Genomic DNA, 25,984 nt, shown 5'->3' on the forward strand with positions numbered 1-25,984 from the left:
GAATTTAATTTAATTATCTAACAGTTTCACTTCAGTGCCAACCTGTTCTCTAATCCTAAACCTGTCTTAGTTTCTTGATTTGCATGCCTCCGTGCAAGGTATACAAGAAAAACTTTTAAGACACACTGAAGTGAAAAATATGACCGCTGTCTTACCCACAAAGGTAGGAAACGAGCCCATTTTAGTAAAAATATCATGATCATCACCCAGCTAAGTTCCATGAGGGCAGAGCTCTGTTTACTTCACTGCCATATATTCCCAGCACCTAAAACATTACTTGGCACATAGGAGGCATTCAGTAAATACTGACAAATGAATGGTTCATGACAGATGCTACAGAGCAAGAGAAGAGGAAAAGAGCAAGAATTTATTGAGCCAAGAACTGTCTTCAACACCAACCATAATCACTGTCATTTAAATGTGAAATCCATCAAGTCTCTATATGAAAAATGACTACATATAGTTACAGATATAGGTATGAGTTACGAGGATAAGAGTTCAGGTAGAATTCACTGAGTTTTCTAAGGTGAAAGGGAAAATGTGTCCATGCGTGAATGAACTGGATATAATGAAGAGGGTAGGGAGAAGGAAGGTTTACATACAAAACATTTCTCATTGCACATGGAACAACTGAGTAAAAGGTGGTATCAACTGAAATTTCATCTGATTCCAGAGTGTATACCCTAAGTGCTAGGTTCTTCATTGCACTTGCTACCCATAAGCCAATCACTAAGTCACATAGAAAAACAGGAAACTAAATAAATGACTTGCAGTAGGATTTTGGAATTCTCCTGTATTTGGTAACTACAGAAAATGTTTTACCTGATAGTATTTAGTCCAATTTTTTGACAGCCTAATGCCATGCATGCAATGTAAATACATATTAGCAACTAGTTTCAAAGTTCAAGCAAAAAAAATCTCACACAAACTCATCCCTTGCCTGCATACTGCAGGTTCACCAGTTTCAGGATACATCCTGGTGTTTAGAAACTCACACAGGAATAATAATATTCATAATACTAAGCTACTACTAATGATGCTGTGGGCTGCCACACTGACTACTGTGGACCAGGCACCTATTTACGTGTTTATTATGCAGGCTACAGCTTTGAGTCCTGACAAGCAATCTGAGAGGAAGGTGCTATGATTAGTTCCACCTTTTGGAGATAAGAAAACTGAGGCTCACAGAGATAAAATAACTTGTCTAGGATCAAGTAAGTGAAGGAGCCATGATTTTAACACTGTCTGCAGAGATCTTCAGAACTAAAATAACATTGCCTCTTTGAACTTTTATTTTCTTTACCTGATCACCTTCTGACAAAAGGACACACACAGTTTTTTAAAATAATTTTGATACTAATCAAATTTATAGTCAAATATATGACACCTTTCCTTTCCAAAGAAAGAAAATACATGACAACCTTCCCCTCCATGAAAGGATAATAGTCTTTCTTACCCACAAACATGTTAACTTACTAAGACCCCGACCAGTTCCAGTTGTCCTATGTACTGCTCTCCAGGCATAATTCTTTCTAAAGCAGGCTGGTGCTCGGAGTTTAAAAAAAAAAAAAAAGCATGTCATTTAATTCAATGTATTAGTACCAACACCCTATATCGAAGTAAGTCAGAAGGTGCCTCATTTTTTGACCCAAGGATGGCTGCAAGAATCTTCTACCCCCGAGAGTTCAACAGGGAGGCCAGCTCCACAGAGCATGAAACAAGTGTCCTGCCTCCTTCCCAAAGCCAAGTCCTCAACCGGGAAGCTGGACTTCAGAGCATAACAAACAGGCAAAAGCAAAGGATTAGGGGTCAAACAGCCTGAGTTCCAATCCTGATGTTACCACTTACTAACTATGCAAATGTTTTTTTTGTTTGTTTGTTTGTTTTGCGGTACTCGGGCCTCTCACTGCTGTGGCCTCTACCGTTGCAGAGCACAGGCTCCGGACGCGCAGGCTCAGCGGCCATGGCTCACAGGCCCAGCCGCTCCGCAGCATGTGGGATCTTCTCGGACCGGGGCACAAACCCGTGTCCCCTGCATTGGCAGGCGGACTCTCAACCACTGCGCCACCGGTGGCCCCTATGCAAATGTTTTAAATGATCATTTAACTTCTTCCATATCCACCTGATAATGCAAACTCTAAGGTTTACCCTACACGAAAGTTGTGATGGCTGCATGGGATAACATGTGGGAAATGCCAGCCCACCTCCTGGTACATAGTGGATGGATCACAGATATAAAGTTTTCTTTCCCTCCTGAAAGACCTTCTTCACTGGAGTGCTGGAGCTGACTCACACTGGCTTGCTAGAGATGACTATTAAATTTTCAGAAATTTTGCAGGCCAGTTATTAAATACAGCCATTATTGAAAATTAAATTATATAACTATAATAAATCATACGTATGTAAATATATTGTATATATTAATATATATCTTAAAATAATTCTATAAACTTAAATCATGCTAAAAACAAAGGTAATAAGTACTCAAGGCTCATCGCTTCCTAATTAGTTTCCTTCATTTTACTGTTATCTATGCTCTTGAGGTTACTACATATATTGTCCATTGAGCAGTGGAAACGCTTCATGATGGTGAGCTATGGCACACCTCTCCCAACTCCATGTTCAGCAATGTCACATTTGTAGCTTCAAATCAGCCATGGTAAGAGTATTTACATGGAAATTGGCCAACACCAGTCAGGATTTACTTTCTCTGGAGAGCCAGTTATTAAGCATTTACCAGTGTACCACTGGTATTCATACTTCATCTTATTCCTTTCTGCTCCTGCACCTTCCATCTCTACTCTCTACAAGTTATCTACCTACATACACACACGCGTTAAATTTAAAATAAAAATGAAAACAAAAACCTAACACCCCTGGAGTTAACATCCTTTGCCCCATTCCTTCATTACCAAATTTACTGAAAATATTCTATTTATGCTTAATTCCAATACTTTCTTACCACCTACTCATTAATTTATTCATTTCACAAATATTTGAGCAACTACTCTTAGCCAGACACTATGAAAAGAACTGGGAATACAAATGTGATCAGAAGCCGACATGGTCCCTGCCCTGATGGAACTCAGTCACACTGCAGCCTGACCTTTGTCCTTCCTTGAAAGTCTGTAATGTGCGATTAACTCTTGTTTTTCCTCCTCCTCTGCCTTCCTTAAAAAAATTTACAATTTCCCCAAATATTCTGTCTTCTTTTCCTTCATGCCGTGTTATGGAAAAAGTTAAGATATCCTCAAGGTTTTGACTATTTACCTCTCTGCTTCCTTGCTCAGGAATTTCAAGCATCACTGTGATTTTATCCTTTCCCAAACTTATTTTCCCTCTAGCCTTTCCATCTCAGTAACTGACACCACCACGCACCCAACTATTGAAGCCAGAAACACAAACAGCCTTGTTTCCTGCCTTTCCCTCACCCCTCACCCCAAACATCAGCAAGTCCTGTTAGATGTATATCCAAAACTTATCCCAAATCCACCATATCCCTCCACCTCAGTCTCTATCAGCCTCGGCCAAGACCCTTTCTTTTCCCCTCAGTCTGTATGAAAGTCTCCCTGCCTTACTCTTGCCCCTTAGTCATCCGCTACAAGAAGCCAGAGTGAACATTCTTAATGTAACCATTTTCCTCCACATTAAACAAACAACAACAACGATAACAAACAGAACCCTCCAAAGTCTCCCTTTTCCACTCAGAATAAAATCCAAACTCACTTCCATGGCCAACACACCCTTCCCCATCTGGGCCTGCCCACCCCCTGAGCTCGCCCCTTCCAAACCCCACTTGCTCGTTTCCCCGAGTCTGGAACCCTGTGCCCAGATCTGAGCAGGGCTAGCTGCTCCACTCATCCATGAGGATTCTGTGGGCCTTTCCTGACCAACCAACATGCAGTTGCTCCAGCCAGGCCCACCCACCACTCTCCACCACACTGTTCATTCTTTGTTGGTTATTTAGTGTGTGTCCTCCTCTACGGGAAGGGAAGCTACACAGGGGCAAGGACCCCTGTCTTCCTTATTCACCAGGACATCCCTGGTGCCTGGAACATGCCAGGCATGTGGTAGACCCTCAATAGATCTTTGTTGATGAACGAATAAATGGAGCACGATCCAAAAGACAGGTTTCCGCAGGAATAATCGGAAACAAAGACCCAGAAAAGAGGGAGTTTTCTGGGACTGCACAGAAGAATAAGAATAGCAATCTGCTGTTTAACCGCTAATCGTATGAGTCAAATTTCCATCTTTATTAAATTCTGACTTGCCCATGGCTTGAGCTATTTTAGAGGCAAGCTAATTTAATGAGTTCTGATAAATCTATGTTAATTTTCATGGCTAGGTCAAAAGATTCAAAAAAAGAGAGAAAATCCTTTAAAGTTTTTCCTGTACCCTGGGAGATCAGCTCGGTGCTCTGTGACCACCTACAGGGGTGGGATAGGGAGGGTGGGAGGGAGATGCAAAAAGGAGGGGATATGGGGATATACGTATACGTATAGCTGATTCACTTTGTTATAAAGCAGAAACTAACATACCATTTTAAAGCAATTATCCTTCAATAAAGATGTTTCTTTTAAAAAAAAAAAAAAAAAGATTTTCCTGTACCCTCAAAAACATTTCTGAGAGGAAGTGTCCCCTGGGCTTACTCCCATACTTGTGCTGTAATAAATTCCTATCACACACCAAGAGCAGGGAGAGACAGAGCAGCAGAAGGTAGAGCTATCCTCCCCCAGAAAACTGAGGGGCCTTGCTCTCTGATGCCCAGGGCTCTTCCATTAGGGAAGCAGCAATATGTCTGCACTTCTTAATGGAGGCTTCAGAGCCTCACCCTCTCCTTCCAAATAACAGCAGACAGCAGGGCTTCTACTTGCTTCTTCCAGCTACTCCTTTCTCATCTGATCTAATATAAGGAAGGAATGGAAAGAAGAGAAGGAAGGAGGCAGGAGGAAGGGAGATGGGGAAGGAAAAAGAATTAGGAGGGAAACAAGTGTGGGCGGGTGTCACAAAGAACCCACTCGGTGCTTCACTTCTCTAGCGATTCCCCTGCAACAGGTGATGCTGGATGGTGAAAACACGCAAGGTCAAGGAGCACAGCCCAGTACCTCATCAAGGACCACACAGCTCGAGGAGACACAGGGAATCCACTGCTCTTGGGTTCAGGTGGCAATGGAGTATGGCAGCCACCCCAAGCTCCTTTGTGAGGGAACCGCTGCTGCTTCCCGTTCTCCCGGAGAGGGTGCGCTGGCGGTGCGGTGGGCAGGGAGCTCCCGGGCCGCTGTGGGCTGCGCTGATGTACGACCCCATTGCTCCTAATTGTGCATGGAATGGAGGGGAAACAAAGTCAGACAGAATGACAAGACCTGCAACAAGGAACAGCAATCCCTTGTCCCATCGCCAAGCCCTGTTCCATGGAAGCAACCGTCCACAAGTCTTTTAGCTCTTCTGTTTCTGGTATTCATCACGATATTTTTAAAATAAGATTAAATTATAATATTATTTCTAATTTTAGAACTTGTCTTATTGAGTTGCTACCATAGAAGATGAGGACTCAGTCCCTTTTACGTGATCACCAATACACAAACACACACACACACACACACATTCACAACCACCCTCTTCTCTTCTCATCTTCCACATATATTTCTCTCATAATAAATATAATTTGAATTCTCCTAACTCAGTTGAAGTGATATTCGGGATTTACATTATTATGATCTTGTGAAATGTTTTTCCACAGCTGATCCACCCCAATGTATTCTCACATTTTCCTTCATGAATCTTCTGAGATGATATAATTCATAACCACCAGCTGGGCAAAACTTTTAAAGTCTGATACTATCAAGTGATGGGGAGAATGTGGAACAAAGGGGATTCTCATCCACTGCTGCACTCCAGTCATTTCAAAAGCAATGTCTCTTGCTCACAGTGAACAAGTGAAATCACAGTTCACAGTGAGATCAACACAGTGAACATGTATGCATCTGTGGCCCCAGCAACACTTCTGTGGTTATGCCCCAGGAAGTACGTGCACACAAAGGTTACCTGAAGCATGCTATATAATAGCCAAAAATGTAAAAATAACCTAAATTCAAACTCCAGAAGGATGGATAAATTGTGATAATTAAATACTACACAACAGTTAAAATGAATGAACTATAGCCACATGTATCCACATTGATGGATCTCAAAATCCAATGTTAAATGAAAAGAAAAGCAAGAGACACAATTTATATAAAGTCTGCAAGTATGTAAACAATGCTATTTGATATTCAGTGGTATATACTTATGAAGTAATAACAAGCAAACTGCCCTAGAAATGAAAAATGCCAAATTCAGAGTCATGGTTATTTCTAGAGAGAGGGTAGGGACTGGGGTCAAGGAACGTTATCTTCTGCGTGTTGGCAATTATATGCTAATTTTTTAAAAAGAAAAAAATTTAACTTTCAGGAGCTGCTCTTTCACTGAAAATGTTTCTTCCTAAAGGTGATGTCTCAAAAAAGAAATCTAACTCTGTTCGTGTGGTCCAATCTTAAAATTTAGGAATAAATTGCTCTTCACGTAGGAGAGGGCTTCCAACACTTGTTTCTGTTGTTTCTTTCCTGTTTCCTGAATCATACAATGAAAAGACCTCAAGAACAACCTAGTACCAAGATGTTTATTCTAAATAAGCAGATAAGAATTTGTGTGTACGTTATTCTGGGAAAAGGGGACACGATTCTGTGAGATTCTCAAAGGGGTCAGGACCCCCCAATACACACAGATCCTCTGAGCTGGTCTCCTGGTACAAATGTGAGCCCAGGCTCTGAGCTGCAGATGCCCTGGGGGGTCTCCAAATCCCTGTCCTGTGTGCTCCATGGAGGCCCTGTGGCTCTGGAGTCACACAGACAGAAGTCGCAATAGGGGATGGGTGACTCTGGAGAGGTTACTTTCTATGCCTGCCTGAATTCTCTCCTCTGTAAAATGAGGGTAAAAGTTGTTGTGAGCAATCAGTGACTTCATACCTGTAAATGGCGTGGCCCAGTGCTTGGCACACGGCCTGCACTCAAGAGATACTGTGATCGACCAGGTCTCCCTGTTACCTGCTCTCAGTTCCTTCTCACCACTTTCACCACTGTACTCAGTTACTCGCGTTAACTACTTATGTAACGTCTGTCTCCCCCAGTATTGCTCTTTGAGGGAAGGAATCTTAACTGTCTTATTCTTGGCCAGGCACAGAATGAGAATGTGTTAAGTGGGCGGAAAGAATGAATGCCTCCACCTATGCAGAGATGCTGGCGGTTGTGAGAGCTAAAAGTTACTAAAACAAAGAAACCCCACCAACTATGAGCTATGCAACATCCAAGCTACATATCAGCAGTATTGTTTTTTTCATAGAATAGAACTTCTGGCAGTTTGGTATAATGAAGGTCAAGAACAATTACTAAAGGAATTAAAACGACAATTATTCTCTTTGAAAAAAGCCTAGCTCAACAGTGACCAGATGAAGAAAAAAGGAGTGGGCTGGAGAGACCTCAGACCAGAGGAGATACGACTTCAAAGATGAGCTAAACAAGAATGCTGCCTGCTATCATATTATCAGCCACTGCAGTGGGCCTGGAAGGTGCGCCCTGAGGAGAATTCAGGATGGAGAAAAATAGGATACTGACCCTAGAGAGTTGAGATGCATATCAAAGGAACAATTTTAATGAGCCCAGACTCTTGCATCTTCCCATATATAGAAAAGCACTGAAATCATTAACTTGAGATACCTGATTTTTTGTGATTAGCACTAATCTTTTGAGTTTCGACTATATAGTTGTTTTTTTTTAATTTTTCTTCAGCAAAATATCATACATCCCGGCTCCTCCCTTACCTCTTTGGAACAGTCCCTCAGAGCTATCTGAGAGGCTGCCTTCCCAGGCTGTAGTCTTTGGCAATGTCCCCAAATAAAACAAAATTCTCAACCCACAAGTTGTGTGTTTTATTTCAGTCGATATGAGGTTAAAATATCTCTGGACTGAACCAAAGGCAAGGGTCTGCAGGCACTTGCCACATCTTCTGCTGTCAGTAGAGAGAAGCAGAAAGACGATGGGAGGAAGATACAAAGCGGATGCCAGAAGAAAGTGGAAAGCCAGAGGGGTGGATAGGCTGCTCTCTAAATAGTAAGGTCAGCAATGCAATTACTACCACGGGTGGAGAGGATACAGACGAAAGGCATTCTCATATAAGCCTAGGGGCGGTGCTTTGGCTCACAGCTTTCTTGGCTTGAGCTTGGATCAAAATGATAACTGGGCTCCTTCCTTTTACATGCCTCTGAGATTTACAGAGAGCCAACAGAGCACTAAAATCTATTTAAATTATCTCCAAGTACGCCCAGGCAGGAAGGTGATCAGAATCAAATGACTCATCTCAGCTTGTTGCCACTCACTAGCACTGCTCTTATCTTTATGTCAAGAAGCATAAAGAGGTAGGGAATGGGCTAAAAAGACAGGATTTTTTTTTAAGATAAAATTCTTCATCGGACAAAGCTGGAGAATAAATCAGTGACATTTATTAGAAGTTCAAATGTAAGGGCCTTATAATAAGTGAAAAATAGTGTCGGCATGTCAAATTGTTAGTAATTATAGATTTGATAGAGGAAGAAAATTATAGTATGTACTTGAACTTTTAATATGCCTTAGTCACTCTTATCATCTATAATCCACAGGATAATATGAATGTACCTTAAGTTTTTTAAATGAAAACAGGCTACTAAATAAACTTGTTCTTTAACTTGAATATGACGTGTAATTATTCCTGTAGGGTTTAGACTGGCCCTCTGTGGAATTCCAAAAGGCCCCTTCCAAAACTCTTAGGTAAAAAAGCATCATCCCTAGAGCAAGTAAACGACTCTAATTTAGCATTTGAAGGCAGAGATTCAAGTCAAGCTGTTAACAGACTGTTACCATTTGTAACTACTCCACTGTGTGAATCAAGATTTCTCAGTAGTATGCAACCAAAACAATCTGGCGATATAAACTTGCAATTAGCATTGACACTTTTCAATTCCAAATTTGGGGCTCACAAAAACTTTATAGTCCTCATGGATTTTCATAAAAGCGTGAAGAGTTTAAACATATATAATGCATTTATCCTAAGGAAATAAGCCTTACTATATGATAGTCTAAGAGGAGGTTACATTTAACAAAATGTTATACCTCTATTTTTTTAATGAGAGCTTGAAAACTATTGATTTAAGCAACTCTTCTCTGCACATCATGGACTGCTTGACAGCAAAACTTTAAAATGACTTACGATTTATCATGATTGTGGGATAAAGAAAAGAGATCATAAACCAAGCACACGCCGAACACCGTGATGCCTGTCTCCTTCACCAGCATCGCGCAGGTCCCCAGAAACAGACTGAGTAGCAGGAAGAAGGGAGAAGCCGTGGGAGGGAAACATTCCCCAACACAACACTGGTCCACACTCCTGAAAAACAAGGTTGAGTTGCTTTTACTCTAAGAAGAAATGTGGGTCGCTAAGAAATAACCACCTTTTCAAGATAAGATCTAGCACCAATTTCGTTGTATTCTGAGTAAGTAGGTGAGCAAAGATTTCTTGAAGAATGTTCATCACAGTGTTACTTAAAATTTGCAAAGATGGAAAAAAGTCCAACAATGCTGAATTTGGTACTTAAATTAAGGCATATATAAATTCTGGTAGGGCTTCCCTGGTGGCGCAGTGGTTGAGGGTCTGCCCGCCGATGCAGGGGACACGGGTTCGTGCTCTGGTCTGGGAGGATCCCGCATGACGCGGAGCGGCTGGGCCCGTGAGCCATGGCCGCTGGGCCTGCGCGTCCGGAGCCTGTGCTCCGCAACGGGAGAGGCCACAGCAGTGAGAGGCCCGCGTACCGAAAAAAAAAAAAAAAAAAATTCTGGTAAATTATGGCATATAACAAAGGAACACTAAAAAGCCATTTAAAATGCCACCATAGAGATGTATTTAGTGACATGGAAAGATGTTTAGGTGAATATATTTTAAGTGAATACAACAGGTTACTAAGCCACATGAATGAACTCTGGAGCCAGGTTCCCTGGGTTCAAATCACAGCTCTGCTGTTAACTAACAGGGTAACATGGGGCAGGTCGGTTGCCTCCCTGTGCCTCAGTTCACTCATGTGTGAAATGGGATCACAGTGTTGTAGGGAAGATTCAGTAAATGACTTATTACATGTTAAGTGTTTATCATTATTATTATTTTTGTGAAGGTATTTTATATGCTTCTGTACAAAGAAATCAGTGGATATATACCAAACACAATCATCATTTCTGTGATGAAAATACACGTTTTAGTCTTTTTCTTTTCTTCTGGCTAATCTGTTTTTATTATTTTTTTTTTATTGAGGTACAGCTGATTTACAATGTATTAGTTTCTAAACTGTAGTTTTAAATTTATTTTAATTTTATTTTTTATATAAATATAAATATAAAAATTAAATATAAAATATAAAAATTTTATTTTTTATTTAAATTTATTTTAAATTTATTTTTCATGAGTTTTAAGTAAAGCTTTTTTTTTATTTTAAATTTATTTTTCATGAGCTTTAAGTAAAGCTTTTTTTTTTTTTTCTCAGCATAATTTCCAGCAGGGATTTTCTAAAACCCTCCAGTTGCTGTAAAGTCTTTTTTCACCTTACAAAACAGAGTCAGCGCCACACCAAGAAATTCCACTGTTCCTTCCGCAGGTGGCACACCAATTTGCTCCTACTCTTTTGAAGGCCAATATATCTGAAGTGGTGACATCTTACCCTTATTGTTATGTCTTAGAACAATCACCTAAATTATATGCCAAATTTGTAGGAGACAGGCTTTTTCTCCGAAGCTGGTTTATAGCTTAAAATTACTCAAAGTGCGAATGGCCTGCACAACTGAAAGCTGTAACAATGTGGCTTATTATCACACAGATACGGATATGCTGCGGGCCCACTCATGTTCCCAAATTGATCAACACAGAGAAGAAGCCTGAGAGATCAAGTTCAAATTCAAAAGCGATTATTAACCTTGTTCTAACACCAGAGCAAACAGGAAACAACTGTTGAATTTGGGTTTATATTTTTAATATTTTCACAACACTCTTTTATATACCTAGCAATGCAGTGGGAGATTACAAAGCCAGGACTCTTAGAAGCCTGGTACTATATTAAGAAGAGACTCTGGTCTTAAAGCAAAACTTCATAAAGCTTAATTCAGTCCATCTTTGACCCAAGGTCTAAACTGGTTTACAACAAGGTTTCTCAGTTTCAGCACTACTGGTATTTTAGGGAAGATGATTCTTTGTTACAAGGGCTGTCCCGCACGTTCTAGAATCCTTGGCCTCTACTCACATGCCAGCTGTGCCTCTCCAGTTGTGACAAGCAAAAGTATCTCCAGACATTGCAAATGTCCCCCTGGGGCAAGGTGGGCAAATTTGCCCTCTACTGAGAACCACTAGTTTAGAACAGTGTTCCTTGGAGTCACTGGGTTTTATAAGATTATAGGCCAATGAACTGACCCAGAGATCAAGGTTCACAAATCCTTAACCAGGCATCCCTCCAGGAAGCAGGGCAATGTGGCTCACTGGCCCCCTTTCTCCTGGGCCACCCTCTGAGTCACCTGCCCCCATTACATTCATTTTTTTTTTTTTAATAAACAATGACTACAATGACGTGAGGTGGGAAGTGGAAACAGGGATTTTATTAATTATTTCTGCTGTGTTGGGTCTTTGTTTCTGTGCGAGGGCTTTCTCTAGCTGCGGCAAGCGGGGGCCGCTCTTCATCGCGGTGTGCGGGCCTCTCACTATCATGGCCTCTCTTGTTGCGGAGCACAGGCTCCAGACGCGCAGGCTCAATAGTTGTGGCTCACGGGCCTAGTTGCTCCGCGGCATGTGGGATCCTCCCAGACCAGGACTCGAACCCGTGTCCCCTGCATTAGCAGGCAGATTCTCAACTGCTGCGCCCCCAGGGAAGCCCTACCTTCATTTTTTACCCACCCCTTTCCCTATGTGGATATGTCACGACTCAGGTGAGAATCTGATCAAGTTAGGGGGAAAGGGGCAATATAATGGGAAATTGTTTTACTGTTTTTCAGTCTACCAAAGCAAGAAGCTTCTGTATTTTGATGAAAGGATGTGCAAATTGGAAAATCACAGTTGAGAAATACTACTTTCAATTCAGCCTTGTTGTTTTAAGCTTTGAGCTACTTTAATGAGGATAATAAAGAGGAAAAAAACAAAACAAAATGTAGGACCAAAATGAAAAGGAGAAATTAAACAAATCATAGTTAAATAGAAGAGAGGACTAGACCCAGTATATTTTGGCTCAGAGCTAAGATTTCAAATTCCATTCTCAGTAAGAAACTACAAGTAAGAGAAATCAAGAAGCAAGAGCTTATCTTCCCAGCACTGGGAGAGCAGTCCTTTTAAAAGGCTATGACATGGTTCAGAATGCGGCTGGAAGAGAGAACAGCCTAGCTTTTGGTAAGGAGACGGTTTCCTATCCCAGGTCTCCAGGAAGCTCACTGGGCATTTCACTGCCAAGAAGCCTCCCTCCTCTCTCAGGCAGGAGCTCAGAGTCAACATACACACACACACACACACACACACACACAGACACAGCAGAAATTCCCAGGGGACAGCATGACTGTAAACAGATAAGGGCATTCTTAGACATACATACCTACTGTAGGAGAGAAAGGCTAACAGAAACAGCAAGCATGCCAACACGTCAGCTCTGCCAACAATTCCGGCCACCTAGAAAGTGTGAAAAAATAAAAACCTCAGAAAACCACTTTCAGAAACGCATTACAGAAATGTTATTTGTTTTCAGAGGAATGAAAGGAATAATAAATTGGAAAACACATTATTCTTTAAATTCTGATATACGACTAACCACTTCTGGTTATATTTAACAATAATTTTAAAGAAGGAGAAAAAGAGGAAGGAAGGGGCAAGATTTTCATGCTTAACTTCATTTTTAACCTTTCTTCTATTGAAGATCAATTCACAGCATCAAAGTATATTCATTTACTGTTTTTTTTCAAAAATATTTTTTTGAGCAATGACTGAGTTCTGGACACTGTGCTAGTCTTTGGGCACCAGAGTGCTAATGGAACAGAGGATGCTTACAGAGCACTAGGAAAAAAATAAGACAAGAATGGGAAGGAGTATGAACTCATCATCACTATGTGTGAGTGTACGTGCATGCGTCTATGTGTTTCTTAGCAACATCACCAAAAGGGTCTGAAAGCAAAATACCCCAGTAGCAAAGAGCCATCCTGGCACTAACCACAGGCCATTTATCCACTAAAGAGAACATGGGCCCCTTGGAGAAGCAGCTGATTCCAGGGTTGAGACTCAGGAGATACAAGAGCACTTGGATCATCTTCTCATGTCAGAAAGTAAGTGCTCAAAAAATGACAGGTACATGTCAATAGGACACAGAAGCCAGTAACAATGGGCTCCCACTAACCAAATATGCAACAATTTGAACATCATAATAAATAAGGACAGCAATAAATGATAAACCAGTGTCAATTACAATATTAAGACAAATATATTAATAACACTGTATATTATATATAATCCTAATATAAATTTTAAGTTACATTTAAAGATATAAATAATATAATAGAAAGACACTGAAGACTGGTGACTGTTCAAAACTTAAGACTAAAGGAGGCTAAAAAGAAACAGTGACTAATGGCCTTGGTTTTAGAAAATATACAACGAAATTATTAAGGTGTAAAGGAGTATGAATTATGCAACCTACTCTAAATGCTTCAGAAAGCAAGTAATATTTTTATATATTGAAGAAGAAAGAGTGGAAGGATGATAAAACATATGCTGTAAAATGTTAAAAATTGGTGACTCTGGATAGAGTATATGGTCACTACATTTTTTAAGCTTGAAATTATTTTTTTTATTGTGTTACTTCAAAAAGGGACTGAAATGGAAGAAGGGTGGGGACAGATGGCTATTTATAAATCTTTGTATTATTTCACTACTCAAAACGTGTACATTTCTCTTAATTTTTTGAAATCCAGGAAATAAAACTGTAAAGGAAAAAAACGGGGTATGGTTCAAAGAATGCTTCAAAGAAAAGGTCACATATGAGGAAGAATTCGCAAGGGAAATGAACAGACTTGACATTCAGGCACAGAAAACAGCCTTACCCAAATCACAGAAGACGTGAAGCCCATGGTGTGTTGGAGAATCAATCAACAATTAATAGTGGAAAATAGATTTCTGGGAAATATACCTATAAATATCTTCATATAATAAGCAAATTTTGCAGTCATAAAGGAGAGGCAATGACACACACATGGAGCTAGACCAGGGGTCCCCAATCCCCAGGCCATGGATGGTAGTGGTCTGTGTCCTGTTAGGAACCGGGCCGCACAGCAGGAGGTGAGCGGCGGGTGAGTGAGCGAAGCTTCATCTGTATTTACAGCCGCTCTCCATCACTCACACTACTGCCTGAGCTCCGCTCCCTGTCAGGTCAGTGGAGGCATTAGATTCTCATAGGAGCGCAAACCCTACTGTGAACTGCGCATGCGAGGGATCTAGGTTGTGCGCTCCTTATGAGAATCTAAAGCCTGATGATCTGAGGGGGAGCTGAGGCAGTGATGCTAGCGCTCGGGAGCAGCTGCAAATACAGATTATCATTAGCAGAGAGGTTTGCCTGCACAGAGACCATAATAAATCAACTGCTTGCAGACTCATATCAAAACCCTATCAGTGAGTAGCAACTGAAAGCTCAGGGCTCCCACTGATTCTACATGATGGTGAGTTGCATAATTATTTTATTATATATCACAACAGAATAATAACAGAAATAAAGTGCACAGTAAATGTAATGTGCTCGAATCATCCTGAAACCATTCCCCACCCCAGGTCTGTGGAAAAACTGTCTTCCACGAAACCAGTCCCTGGTGCCAAAAAGGTTGGGGACCGCTGAGCTAGCCCATCCAAGGCTTGAATACAGGCTCCCCTAACCAACTGAGGGAGATTCAACTTTGTTATCTTTAAGTTCTGAGATTTGGTTTTGTTATCTTTGAGTATTACACCCCCTAACTCACGTTACTGTCGTAATAAGTAAGATGATATATACAAAGTGCCCACTCATCGTTGATGCCCTTCTTTCTTCCTTTTCCCTGCAGAGAAAGGGGGTGAGACTCTTAACAGTGAGACGGGTTTTTCTGCGTGATGTGTGGAAACCATCTTTTTACTTTAAGGTTTACATGTATGATATTTTATGTTAACTTTATTAGATAATCCAATATGTCTATTAGTGACAGTGTGGTTTCACCTCGGTGTCAAGGCCCAGCTCAGACTCACAGTTCGTAAAGCAACAACTGCACACGGTTCACTTGTGAAGCCCAGGCCCGCTCAGGCTACAGGCACCGCCCCTTTGAGCGCTGAGCTCGGCATCACCAGCAAGGCCTCTGGGAGGTTAAACAGAGAGCCCAGCTCGCCAGCAACAAAGTCCTGGGATAAGGCCCAGGCGTCTGGGCCCAGGGGGACACCCAACGCAGCACTACTGCTGTGGCCAACCCAGACAACAGCAGGACTGGCAAGCTGATATTGGGTGTGGCAAGCTGGAATGAGGCAATCACAAGCTAGGCAGGCATAACTAGTGCCTTCAAGGCACCTGAAGCCCTGCTCCTCAAACTGTAGTCAGTTGGCTCTGCCGGGAAACAGCAGCAGCAATAGCAGCGTGTGCCACCTGGACACGCCCAGATTTGAAGAATGGAGTGTCCCTTGGAGCAGAAGCTCAGAGCAGGTGTTGAAATGTCAGTGCTAACACTGAGAGGCTCTGCTGCCGGCTCCAAACCACCAAGCAGTCACTGAACGCCTACTCTGTATCCCTGTTAAGCTGGGGTCTCTGGGGCAAGGGGGTTAGTGTCTTAAAAACAAGGTGCTTGTCATCAACTACTATCTGTCCAGACTAGCCACACAGTGAGTCAATTCGTCAACATCATCTTGTTCAGTAATTGCATGTTTCACGCCGGTCAACATTCAACAAGTGCCTCCTATTTGCCAGGTATTTATGCCAGCCGGAGGGATTAAACCTGCCCCAAGCAGTTAACATCTGGTGAGGAGTCAAAGAGGGCATTAAGAGGTTACAAGGAAACTGCATGTATTGTAAAGAGGAGAGATCACTGCCATGAGAAGACTGAAGGCATTAATTTGGACTGTAGGATCTGGGAAGGCTTTGTGGAAAGGCTGGCCTTATTCACTGAGACTTAAAGGTCAAGCGAGGAGGACTTCAGGAAACTCAAGACAGGGGGATGTGAATCTTGGGCCAGAGAGGGAATGCAGAAGCATTCCAGGCAGAGGAAAGAGAGTCCTGAAAGCATACTGGGTGTTCCTGGAAGGGGAGGTTAAAGTGATGAGAGCATGGAATAAATGAAAAGGGGGTGGGAGTGGGCAACAAGAAGCAAAGATGGAACATCAAGTTGTCACCCCTTGGGCTTGATCCCGTGACAATGCAGGCTGAACCTAGGGTGCTGGGAAGTACAAAAGGACTTGGTCAAATATACAAAGAGATGGAGAGCATGTATTTCTTCCCTTAAGCTTCAGGTTTCCATCACCAAGCAGGTAGCTGTAACCTGGGAACTGTATTCCTTTAACAAATATTCAAACATTTGAAAAAAATCAGTGAACATAATTGAGTAGAATTCAAATAATGTAACATTCAGACCTCCTAGCAGGCTTAACAGAATCACACGTGGAAACTGCCAAGTAAGGACTTAATTTGCCCCCAAAACTTGTTATTTCTTGGACTATCGCTATTATATTTATTAATTATTTTACCTGCAAAATGAGTTCTATTGGTGGCAGACTAAGCCAGGAACACATACTTAACACATGGCAACAGCTGAAAGCCAAACTGGCTGATGAGATCATGACCAATTTTCTCCTAAGTACTCTTGTCCCAGCTGTGGAAACGTCAACCCTAACCTTCAACTCCATGTGTCAGCATTTCTTGCTCTTGCTTTTGACTGGACAGAAGTGCATTCCTTCAAACAGTAATGTCTCTGTGATGATTGTTAAGTTTTAATTCTCATAGGAGAATTACAATGATCTCCCCGTTTTCCCAATTTCTCTACTGATTTTTCTCGTGATTCGGGATTCCGAAAAACATAGATTTCCCAAGAAATATACTGTCAGGAAACCCAAGAATCACAAGGCCGTCAATGAGGAAAGCTCTAGGTCTATCTTATTCACTGCTATAGCCCTGCACTGATTGACTGTATTATAGTCACTCAAATATTTGTTGAAAAATTACGTAACTAAATGAATTTATTCCTCTCTACTTAAACTGGAAATAATTTTTCCCTTCGCTGGAATTTCAGTTTTATTACAACATATTGCTTTGTCTTATACGTATTTATGTGTATGCTCTTTGGCTTTTCTAGGAGCTTATGAACAAACTGTGGGTAGCGACCCCACTGCCCACCCACATACCCCCTTGGCACCTAGCAGAGGGCCTGCACTAAGCAAGCATTCGTTTAACAATTTGTTGGTTACGTAATTAAGAAAGCAAATCCTTAATCATATCAACATGTTTACACTAAAACCTCTCCCCGCAATTTAAGCCCTCCATCCTTCCTGCTGTAATTTATGGTCTCATTTTTGTTCTTGTTTAACAAAGAGGAGACACATCCTACTAACTTCCTCTTTCATCACACTATGGTCTGTTTTTCTTTTTCTTAAATAATGTATCACTATGTTTTCATAACACACATTTCTTTTTCTCTATTTCTCTGCCCTCCTTTCTAGAAACCTGAGCTAATATCTATAATTAAATAACAGTCTCATGATTTTACTTTCCAGTATAGTTTATTATACAGGTCAAATTTCTTTGCCTTCTTATGCCTCCCCCATCTCCTTGTGAATGCAAATAGTTTCTTTAAGATTTTTCCCCAAATAAATGTCTAGCTCTCGGGCTCCTTTGTCCCCATAATTGTGTTACCATGGATTTTTTTTTTTCCGATTAGTACAAAAGCTGCTTGAAACCTTTTTTTTTTTTTTTAACATCTTCATTGGCGCATAACTGCTTTACAATGGTGTGTTAGTTTCTGCTTTATAACAAAGTGAATCAGCTATACATATACATATATCCCCATATCCCTTCCCTCTTGCGTCTCCCTCCCACCCTCCCTATCTCACCCCTCTAGGTGGTCACAAAGCACTGAGCTGATCTCCCTGTGCTATGCAGCTGCTTCCCACTAGCTAGCTGTTTTATGTTTGGTAGTGTATATATGTCAATGCTACTCTCTCACTTCGTCCCGCTTTCCCCTTCCCCCTCCCCACGTCCTCAAGTCCATTCTCTATGTCTGTGTCTTTATTCCTGTCCTGCCCCTAGGTTCTTCAGAACCATTATTTTTTTTTATATTCCATATATATGTGTCAGCATACGGTATTTGTGAAACCCTTTCTTACAGATCATTTTGCTAACAGGATTTTCCTTTTTTCTTAGAACTCCAGCTAGCTCATGATCACACTGCCCGAGATTACCTGCATTTTATGCTCTCCCTCTCTGCAAGCACAGAATTAGGACCATTCTTATTCTACTCATTTGTTCTTTCCTACAAAAATTTTCTCCAAGACACTCTAAGCACGAATTTTTAACTCTACTTATGAAATTATTTGTCAGAAACATAATATTGTTGATGGGCTTAGATTAAAACATTGCCACTGACCTGGTGTCATATATTCTATATGGCTAGGAGTAGTGGTCCTTGATTATTTCTCTTCATCTAACAATCATATTGAAAACTTATGCATTGCTCTCATCTTTTAAAATTCACATCTAAAATTTTTCATCATAATTTTAAATAATTCAAAGGATCTAACTTCTTGTGCATTTTAGAAACTGACATTTTAAAATAACGCCATAATGTTACTCCTTTAAATGTACCAAATGCACCTGAAACATACCACAGCAATTTGAAGCTCATCATGTTCCCCTTACACAAATATGAACAGGCTCTTCTCTAAATGATAGACATTTTACACCCTTTCCCCTTAAACTCATATTTCCATTTTATTTCCCTCAGCATTTTTTCTTAATGTGTTATAGTTACATTTTTAAATATTATATTTATTATCTCTCTCTGTAGTAAAAATACATATGCAATTCAATTTATTTTTTAAATTTCCTGTGATCAAAACACCTAAGTGCTAATTTTCAATTTTGTATTATTAGTCCAATTACTATTATTTTCAATTATTAAATACATCCTAAGTTAGAAAAAATGATAAATAATTATTAAATATAAAAATACACCTCTTAATAATACAGTTGTAGCTGTCTTTTTAATAAATTCAGTTATCTATGACTGAATATGATTTTTTGTTAGAATAAGAAAGCATGCGGCATCAGTTCTATCCATAGCTTTTGTATTTAAACACTGCTTACATAAATGAGGACAGAAGTAGCCATGTTATACAGTGACTTAACTCTTTGAACACCCAAGTTATTTGAAAAATCATGGTGATCTATCATCTTGCATAATGTTTAATGATCTACCAGCAGACAATTCTATCAGGTTCTCCTTTAATCTGGCTGAAAGCAAATAAATGAAATGTATCCATCATTAGAGTTACCTGTTATTAGTTTCGTTTGCTTTCACAGTTTCTCAGAAGTACAGCAAAAAGGCTTGACTGAGACTCTGTAAAGGACTATTACTTATACTTAATAGTCTTCCACTTACAGGTACCTTGTTCAGTCCAAAATACCCAGAAAGGGCTGGAAAAAGTACCCTTAAGAAAGTAATTTTTTATAAAATCATCTTCTTCTTTATCACTCGCTCTTTATCACTCTCACTTGTGTCAAAACATTGAGCTTACAGATTTAGAATTTTGTTTGTGGCAAACGTAAATCATATGGCCTAACCATTTCTCATTATTAATCCAATTGGCCAAATCAGGCTTCTTGTGTCAGATCAAATGAACATATTATACATCCCCATGACAACCAGAATCTCACAGGCCACCACAGCCTACTTCTAATGCCATGCTGCATTCCTCACAGAAATATGTAAAGACAGAAAAAGACAGGAAGCCCTACTTTGGGTTTATGATGCCTTAATTAGAGGAGACCTGGCTGACACCAATATATCAAATTGTTTCATTGTAAGGTGCCTGTTTGTACCCCTGGGGCATAGTAAATGTATGCAAGACATTCCTTATTTTTCTTTAAATAAGAAAAAGGCAATTGAAAGGGGAACAGGGAGAGGAGAATCAATTTGACACCTTTCCCCCAGGTGTGCACTCAGACCCAGATGTGAGCTGCAGGAAAGTGTCCGGATGCAACCTGAGCCTCTGGAAACAATTCTTTTAAAACTGTGGTACCCACATACCCCTTGGAAAGTCTTCATCCACCCCTAGCAATACACATGAAATAAACCAACTGTGGTTATAGAGATGTGAAACAAGGTTAGCTGGATGACGCCATCTTGGTGCATGATTAAGTCCGTATTTTAAATAAGAGCACAGGTCTAAACTATCTATATTTTCTAAATAAATTTCTCATTATCCACCAAATAACTACAATTCATATTAAATAACTTGGAAAACTGACGGTAAGTCTCCTAAATGTGTCTAACTTGAAGAATGTTAGTTCAACTTTTTATAGTCTCTCACCTAGCACTTACAGTTGAGCATCATGAATATTATAAACATAAAGCAGAGTGAGAAAAGGTTAAAAAACTGTAGAGCACGAACAATGACTCAGCGTAAGTATCTCAAAATGCCCCTTGCTGTTTAAAACACATTAGGACTTAAATTTTCTGCAGATAAAGAACTGTGGTCATTTATTACCACCTGTAATAATAACAGGTGTGAATAACAGGTGTGAAATCCTGAAGGTGCAGTAAAGGCCATTTGAACATTCAGAAAGAAAAGTTGTCAAGCAGAATGATTTATATATAAACACTTTAGTAGAGCTTTAAATTCACATGATTTCGAAAGGGGAAAAGGATCACTTTTTTTTTTTTTTTTTTTACGGCACGCGGGCCTCTCACTGTTGTGGCCTCTCCCGTTGCGGAGCACAGGCTCCGGACACGCAGGCTCAGCGGCCATGGCTCACGGGCCCAGCTGCTCCGCGGCACGTGGAATCCTCCCGGACCGGGGCACGAACCCGTGTCCCCTGCATCGGCGGGCGGACTCTCAACCACTGCGCCACCAGGAAGCCCAGGATCACTTTTTTGCTTCATTATTTCATTGAGTTCCAGTGACACTCACCGCCTCTGTGTGAACAGGATGCACAGCAAAAAGCAATGCCGTAACGAAAGCAAGTCCACGATTCTTGAAGACAGTTTTGTCACAGGTGTACATCAGCACAAGGGTCACTAGGCAGTGTAAAATGACATTTACTGCATGAAAGTAGAATGGGTTCATGCCAGTCAAAAAGATGTTTAGCCTGTAAAAAGAAACAAAAACTGAATTAGCTACAAACAGAGCATAAGCACAAACAAAGGAAATCCATCCTTTTAAAAGATAAGTTATTCAACTAATTATTTTTAAATGATTCCCAATATCAGGTGATTCTGTGCATCTGAGTGTAATTTTTTTCCTATCTAAAAATTTTGCTATCTGCAGAAATCACGGCAAATGCAATACAATATTACTTCGGAAAACTGTGGCCTCACTGAGAAGGCAGGCAGACAGGCACGCCACCCCTTTTTCCCTCACTCCCTGGCTGATACAAACACCCCCCAGTACCATGGCCACCTCTTCCTGAGCAGCTGAGTGTTAGAGGCAAGTCCACAGCGCTGTGGGTCAGAGCTATGGCCACCACAGATTAGAAAGAGAGCAGGAAACTGCGGCTGTGGTCAAGGTTGAGACAAACCAGGTATGACTGTGTTCTCTCACCTACGGTGCCACCAGGAACCAAATTTTCAGATTACGCACAAGGAATCATCGTTAATTACCACTCCACAAGGGATCTTCAGGGCACCTATCCACAATTACCAGCTGTAGCAGAAATTATAAGGATGAGAAAGAACATAGCATTTCAGAATTTGTATTAAATGTTTTCTAACATAAATTCCTATAGATCTCAGAATCTGAATTCTAGGATTACAACAAAGAAACTAAAAAGAGAACCACAAAGAGAAGGGAAATTAATTGTTCAACATCTTAAAAAACACTTTCCTAAGACAGAAATGCACAACAGAGAGACTTCTGAAGGTAGCCTTTAATTTAAAAACAGGACAGAATGTCCCCAACTGAGTCTGTAGGGTTATAGAAAAGATACAATTGTATAGGGAAGGGTTCTCTTGGGAGAGCATACACACCCTAAGTGGTACTGCCTATAGCTGTCTAGACTCCAGCCCAGTTTACCAAAACAGTAATACCACATCTTTATTCTCATGCTCTTGATCTGCTTCTCCTACACAAACACCTCCTGTTTGCCAAAAACAATGAAGAATCTAAAAGTCAGCTTTAGCGATGGCATATGCATATTCTAAACACTTGACTTGATTCATACACAGCTTTAACCTACAGAATTTTAAACATCTCAGGCTTTATTTGGACATATGAATCTAAATGTCATAGTCACTTAATCAACTCAATTTTCATTCCCACTGAAGTAACCATGGTCCTAACTAAGCCTAGAAAAATGAATTGCTGTGAGGGATCCAACTCCAGGGCTCCAAAGCAAGATTCCAGACAGCTGTGTTGACAGACCCATGAGTCTGTGCACACCCCCAAGATCCTTAAGATAGGAGCCCAGTGTGAAATACCTCATTCAGAAGGAAAGAGGAAAGGGCAGTGAACTAGGGGACTGGCACATCCAGCTAAAGAAGGGAGAACAGCATCCCTCCCATTCCAGTACAAGAGTACGCCCACAGGCCGATAGAGCTGCCGGAAATCAGAAAGCTCAGGATGGCGGAGCTCTGAGAAGGACAAGACCAAGTCCCTATCCTCGGGGAACAGGGGTGCAGTTCCCTGACAGCCCATCCCCCTGAGGTTGATTTTACACTGTTTCTCACTTCATCAGGCTGAGTTTTCCAGACCAGCTAAGCCATTCATTTAAAATTCATTCACACCCATCTCAATGAGAGAAAACAGGCAATCTCACATGTGGTAGGTGGGTGCCCAAACTGAAAGGTCTCTAGGTTGTCGACATGTATCAAAGGCTTTAAAAATTATACAACTTTTGGCCAAAAATTCCACTTCTAGGAATTTTCTGTAAGGAAATAACCAGAAAAGTATTCAAAAATATATATACATATATATGTGATATTGTGATATAGTAAGAAATATATATTTTGATCTTCATCCCAACTCCTGGTCAGAGGCCCTAAAACCTTTGTAATTTCCGAAGTGATACAAGTGCTAGGAACGTCTTTTGTTTTAATATTTGGTCTCTGCCCCCAAGTTCCTGGCACTGGGCTCGTAAATTCCTTGCAATTTCCTAAGTGATAAGAGCAATGGGAGCACCTTTTGTTCTAATCCTTGGTCTTTGGCCCTGGTTCCTGACACAGAGCTCCTAAATCCCTTGGATTCCCTGGGAGATAGGAGTGTCTTTTGTTCCAATGAGGTGACTTTTACTGGGCTCCTGGATGGCTTCAGGATGGGGGCTGGTCACGAGAAAGATCACGTGCGATTATAAGCTTGGAACTTTCAGCCCTACCCCCATCCTCAGGGAGGGCATAGGTGAGGGAGGCTGAGTTAATAATCGATCATGCCTACGTGATGAAGCTTCCATAAAATTCCCTGAACTATGGGGTTCAGAGAGCCTCCAGGTTGGTGAACACATCAACATGCCCAGAGAGTGATGCAGCCCAACTCCACAGGGACAGAAGCTTCTGCACTCAGGACCCTCCAGACCTTAGTCTGTGCATCACTTCACCTGGCTGTTTATCTGTACACTTTATCATACCCTTCTTTATGTAATAAACTGGTAAACATAAGTGTTTCTCTGAGTTCTGTGAGCCATTACAGCAAATTATCAAAGCTGAGGAGGGGGTTCTGGGAACCCCCAACTTGTAGCCAGGTCAGACATAAATGGGGGTAACCTGGGGACCCAGTACTTGTGACTGGTGTCTGAAGTGGGGCAATCGTGTAGAACCAAGCCCTTACCTGGGCGGATCTGATGCTAACTCCAGGTAGGGAGTGTCAGGACTGAATCGAATTCTAGGACACCCAGCAGGTGTCGGAGAATTGCTTGGTGTGGGAGCGAACTCCCACAAGAAGTCTTGTGAGTGTGAGTAGAGGAAGAGATGGAAATGGCCCTGTCAATCTAAAAGATGCACCTCACTGTGTTAATTACAAAAACGGCAATACAGAGAAGGAAAGACACCTAATAAACCAAAACCCTTATGGATTTGACTATTCCCACACATATTATACTTTAGATCATACCTCTGGATTACAAATAATAGCACTGTTTCTAAAAAGAAAACAAAAGACCTATTATTTTTCTAATTTATTTGTTATTCAACCATTTGGAAAGTAAAAAGCATCACTGAAGACGACCGACCGTATTACTGTATTACCACACTTTTATGAGGTACTTAACATACATTCCTTTCCCCTTCCAAAATGATACAAAATAGTAGGCATGAGTCACCTTTGTGTCCATATGTATCATATCTGAAAATGTGCAGATGTTATCCATATAGATTATATCTGGAAATTGGTTAGGACAGAGTGCTTGGTGTTTTAAGTGGATTCAAGTAGATGCCAAAATATTTTTTTTTAATTGCTGAATGGGGAACCACTGCAGTGATGAGGTAGCAGTGTGAAAGCCTCTCACATGGTACCTGACACTAGTGAATCTAAGCTTTGAGAAATCACCAAAAATCTAGAATTAGGAGAGTTTTCTAAATGTCTAAAAGATGGAGAAAGAACTCTCCAAATTATAGACAAGTGAGCTTAAGATGAAATGATGACAAAATTTTAGAACTTATTCTATTTGTGAGCACTGGAAAAAGAATCTGATTCTGGGAGCTAACGGGTTCACAAAAAGGGAGTTAACTGACTAATTCACATGTTAATAGGAGACGGGATGTGATAGATGCATCACATCTTTATTTTAACAAAGACATTTATCAGAATCTCTCAGGATCTCCTTGCATACAAGATAGAATAAGACAGGTTTGAGCACACACAAAGAGTGGTGAATAATAAATCAATGTCTCCTCAGATGGAGACCTCCAGGGTACGTCACAGGGTTCTGATAATATCTCTGAGCTGTTCAATATTTTTACCAAAATCTTAAATGAACCTATAGTATATGCTAACCAAGCCTGCAGAAGGCGTGTATCTGGGAAGGAGAGTTAGTTACTGTACTGGGAGACTGAGTTTCACAAAGAATTTAAATGCTTGAAGTTGTTACTTAATTCTAACAGGATTCGACAGAATATGGGTAACAGTAAAGACCCACATTTGGACATAAAAGAGAACAAGATATTCGCAATCCAGATTAAAACTCTACACATGGTATGTCCAAGGGCTGTTAGTCTATCCTAAGCTCCGAGTTACTGTGTCCTGGTTACCGAAACAGACCAAACTACCAATAGACAGTCAGGGAACCGCCTAAGTCAATATTTTTCATTTCAATTCACTCCAACAGATATTTATTGAGCAACTGCTAGATGCCAGGTATAACGTGGAGCCCAGAGATACAAAGAGAAGACACAGCATTGGCTACTGAAGAGTTAACAGCATAGCAGGTGAAAGAGAGGAGAAACAGAGAAAGATGATTAAAAGTGAGAGAATTCTAGCAGTAGGAGAACCTACCAGGTACAGAGATAAGGAAGAGGGAGGCATTCTCTGTGCAAGTGGGAAAGGGAACATGGGTGGTATCCAATGTGGGGCAGCAGCCCCTCAGGGTGCTACTTCAACGCCAGAGCACCTTCACAGGACAGCTCCAGGATGCTGGGGGAAGGGTCTCTAAGTGATGTCTCAGGGAGATAGGTTTGAGGAAATGGGGGACACTCAACCTGGAGAAAGGTGGCAGACA

The 25,984-nt window shown here is 40.9% G+C and overlaps 1 protein-coding gene across 3 annotated transcripts in view; it reads right to left on the reverse strand.

Moving 5' to 3' along the window:
* TMTC1 (transmembrane and tetratricopeptide repeat containing 1) overlaps positions 1-25,984 on the reverse strand; it is a 260,748-nt gene that overhangs the window by 222,039 nt on the left and 12,725 nt on the right. For all 3 annotated transcript variants that reach the window (XM_029204345.1, XM_029204346.1, XM_029204347.1), the window contains exons 2-5: positions 21,253-21,430; positions 12,677-12,750; positions 9,277-9,453; positions 5,106-5,312 (exon numbers count right to left, since the gene is read on the reverse strand). In XM_029204345.1, the coding sequence (XP_029060178.1) occupies positions 5,106-5,312; positions 9,277-9,453; positions 12,677-12,750; positions 21,253-21,430 (636 nt within the window). The remainder of the gene's footprint in view (positions 1-5,105; positions 5,313-9,276; positions 9,454-12,676; positions 12,751-21,252; positions 21,431-25,984) is intronic.

Source organism: Monodon monoceros, unplaced genomic scaffold (assembly GCF_005190385.1).
Source record: "Monodon monoceros isolate NGI ecotype Baffin Bay Population unplaced genomic scaffold, NGI_Narwhal_1 Super_Scaffold_6, whole genome shotgun sequence".
Taxonomy (NCBI): Eukaryota; Metazoa; Chordata; class Mammalia; order Artiodactyla; family Monodontidae; genus Monodon; species Monodon monoceros.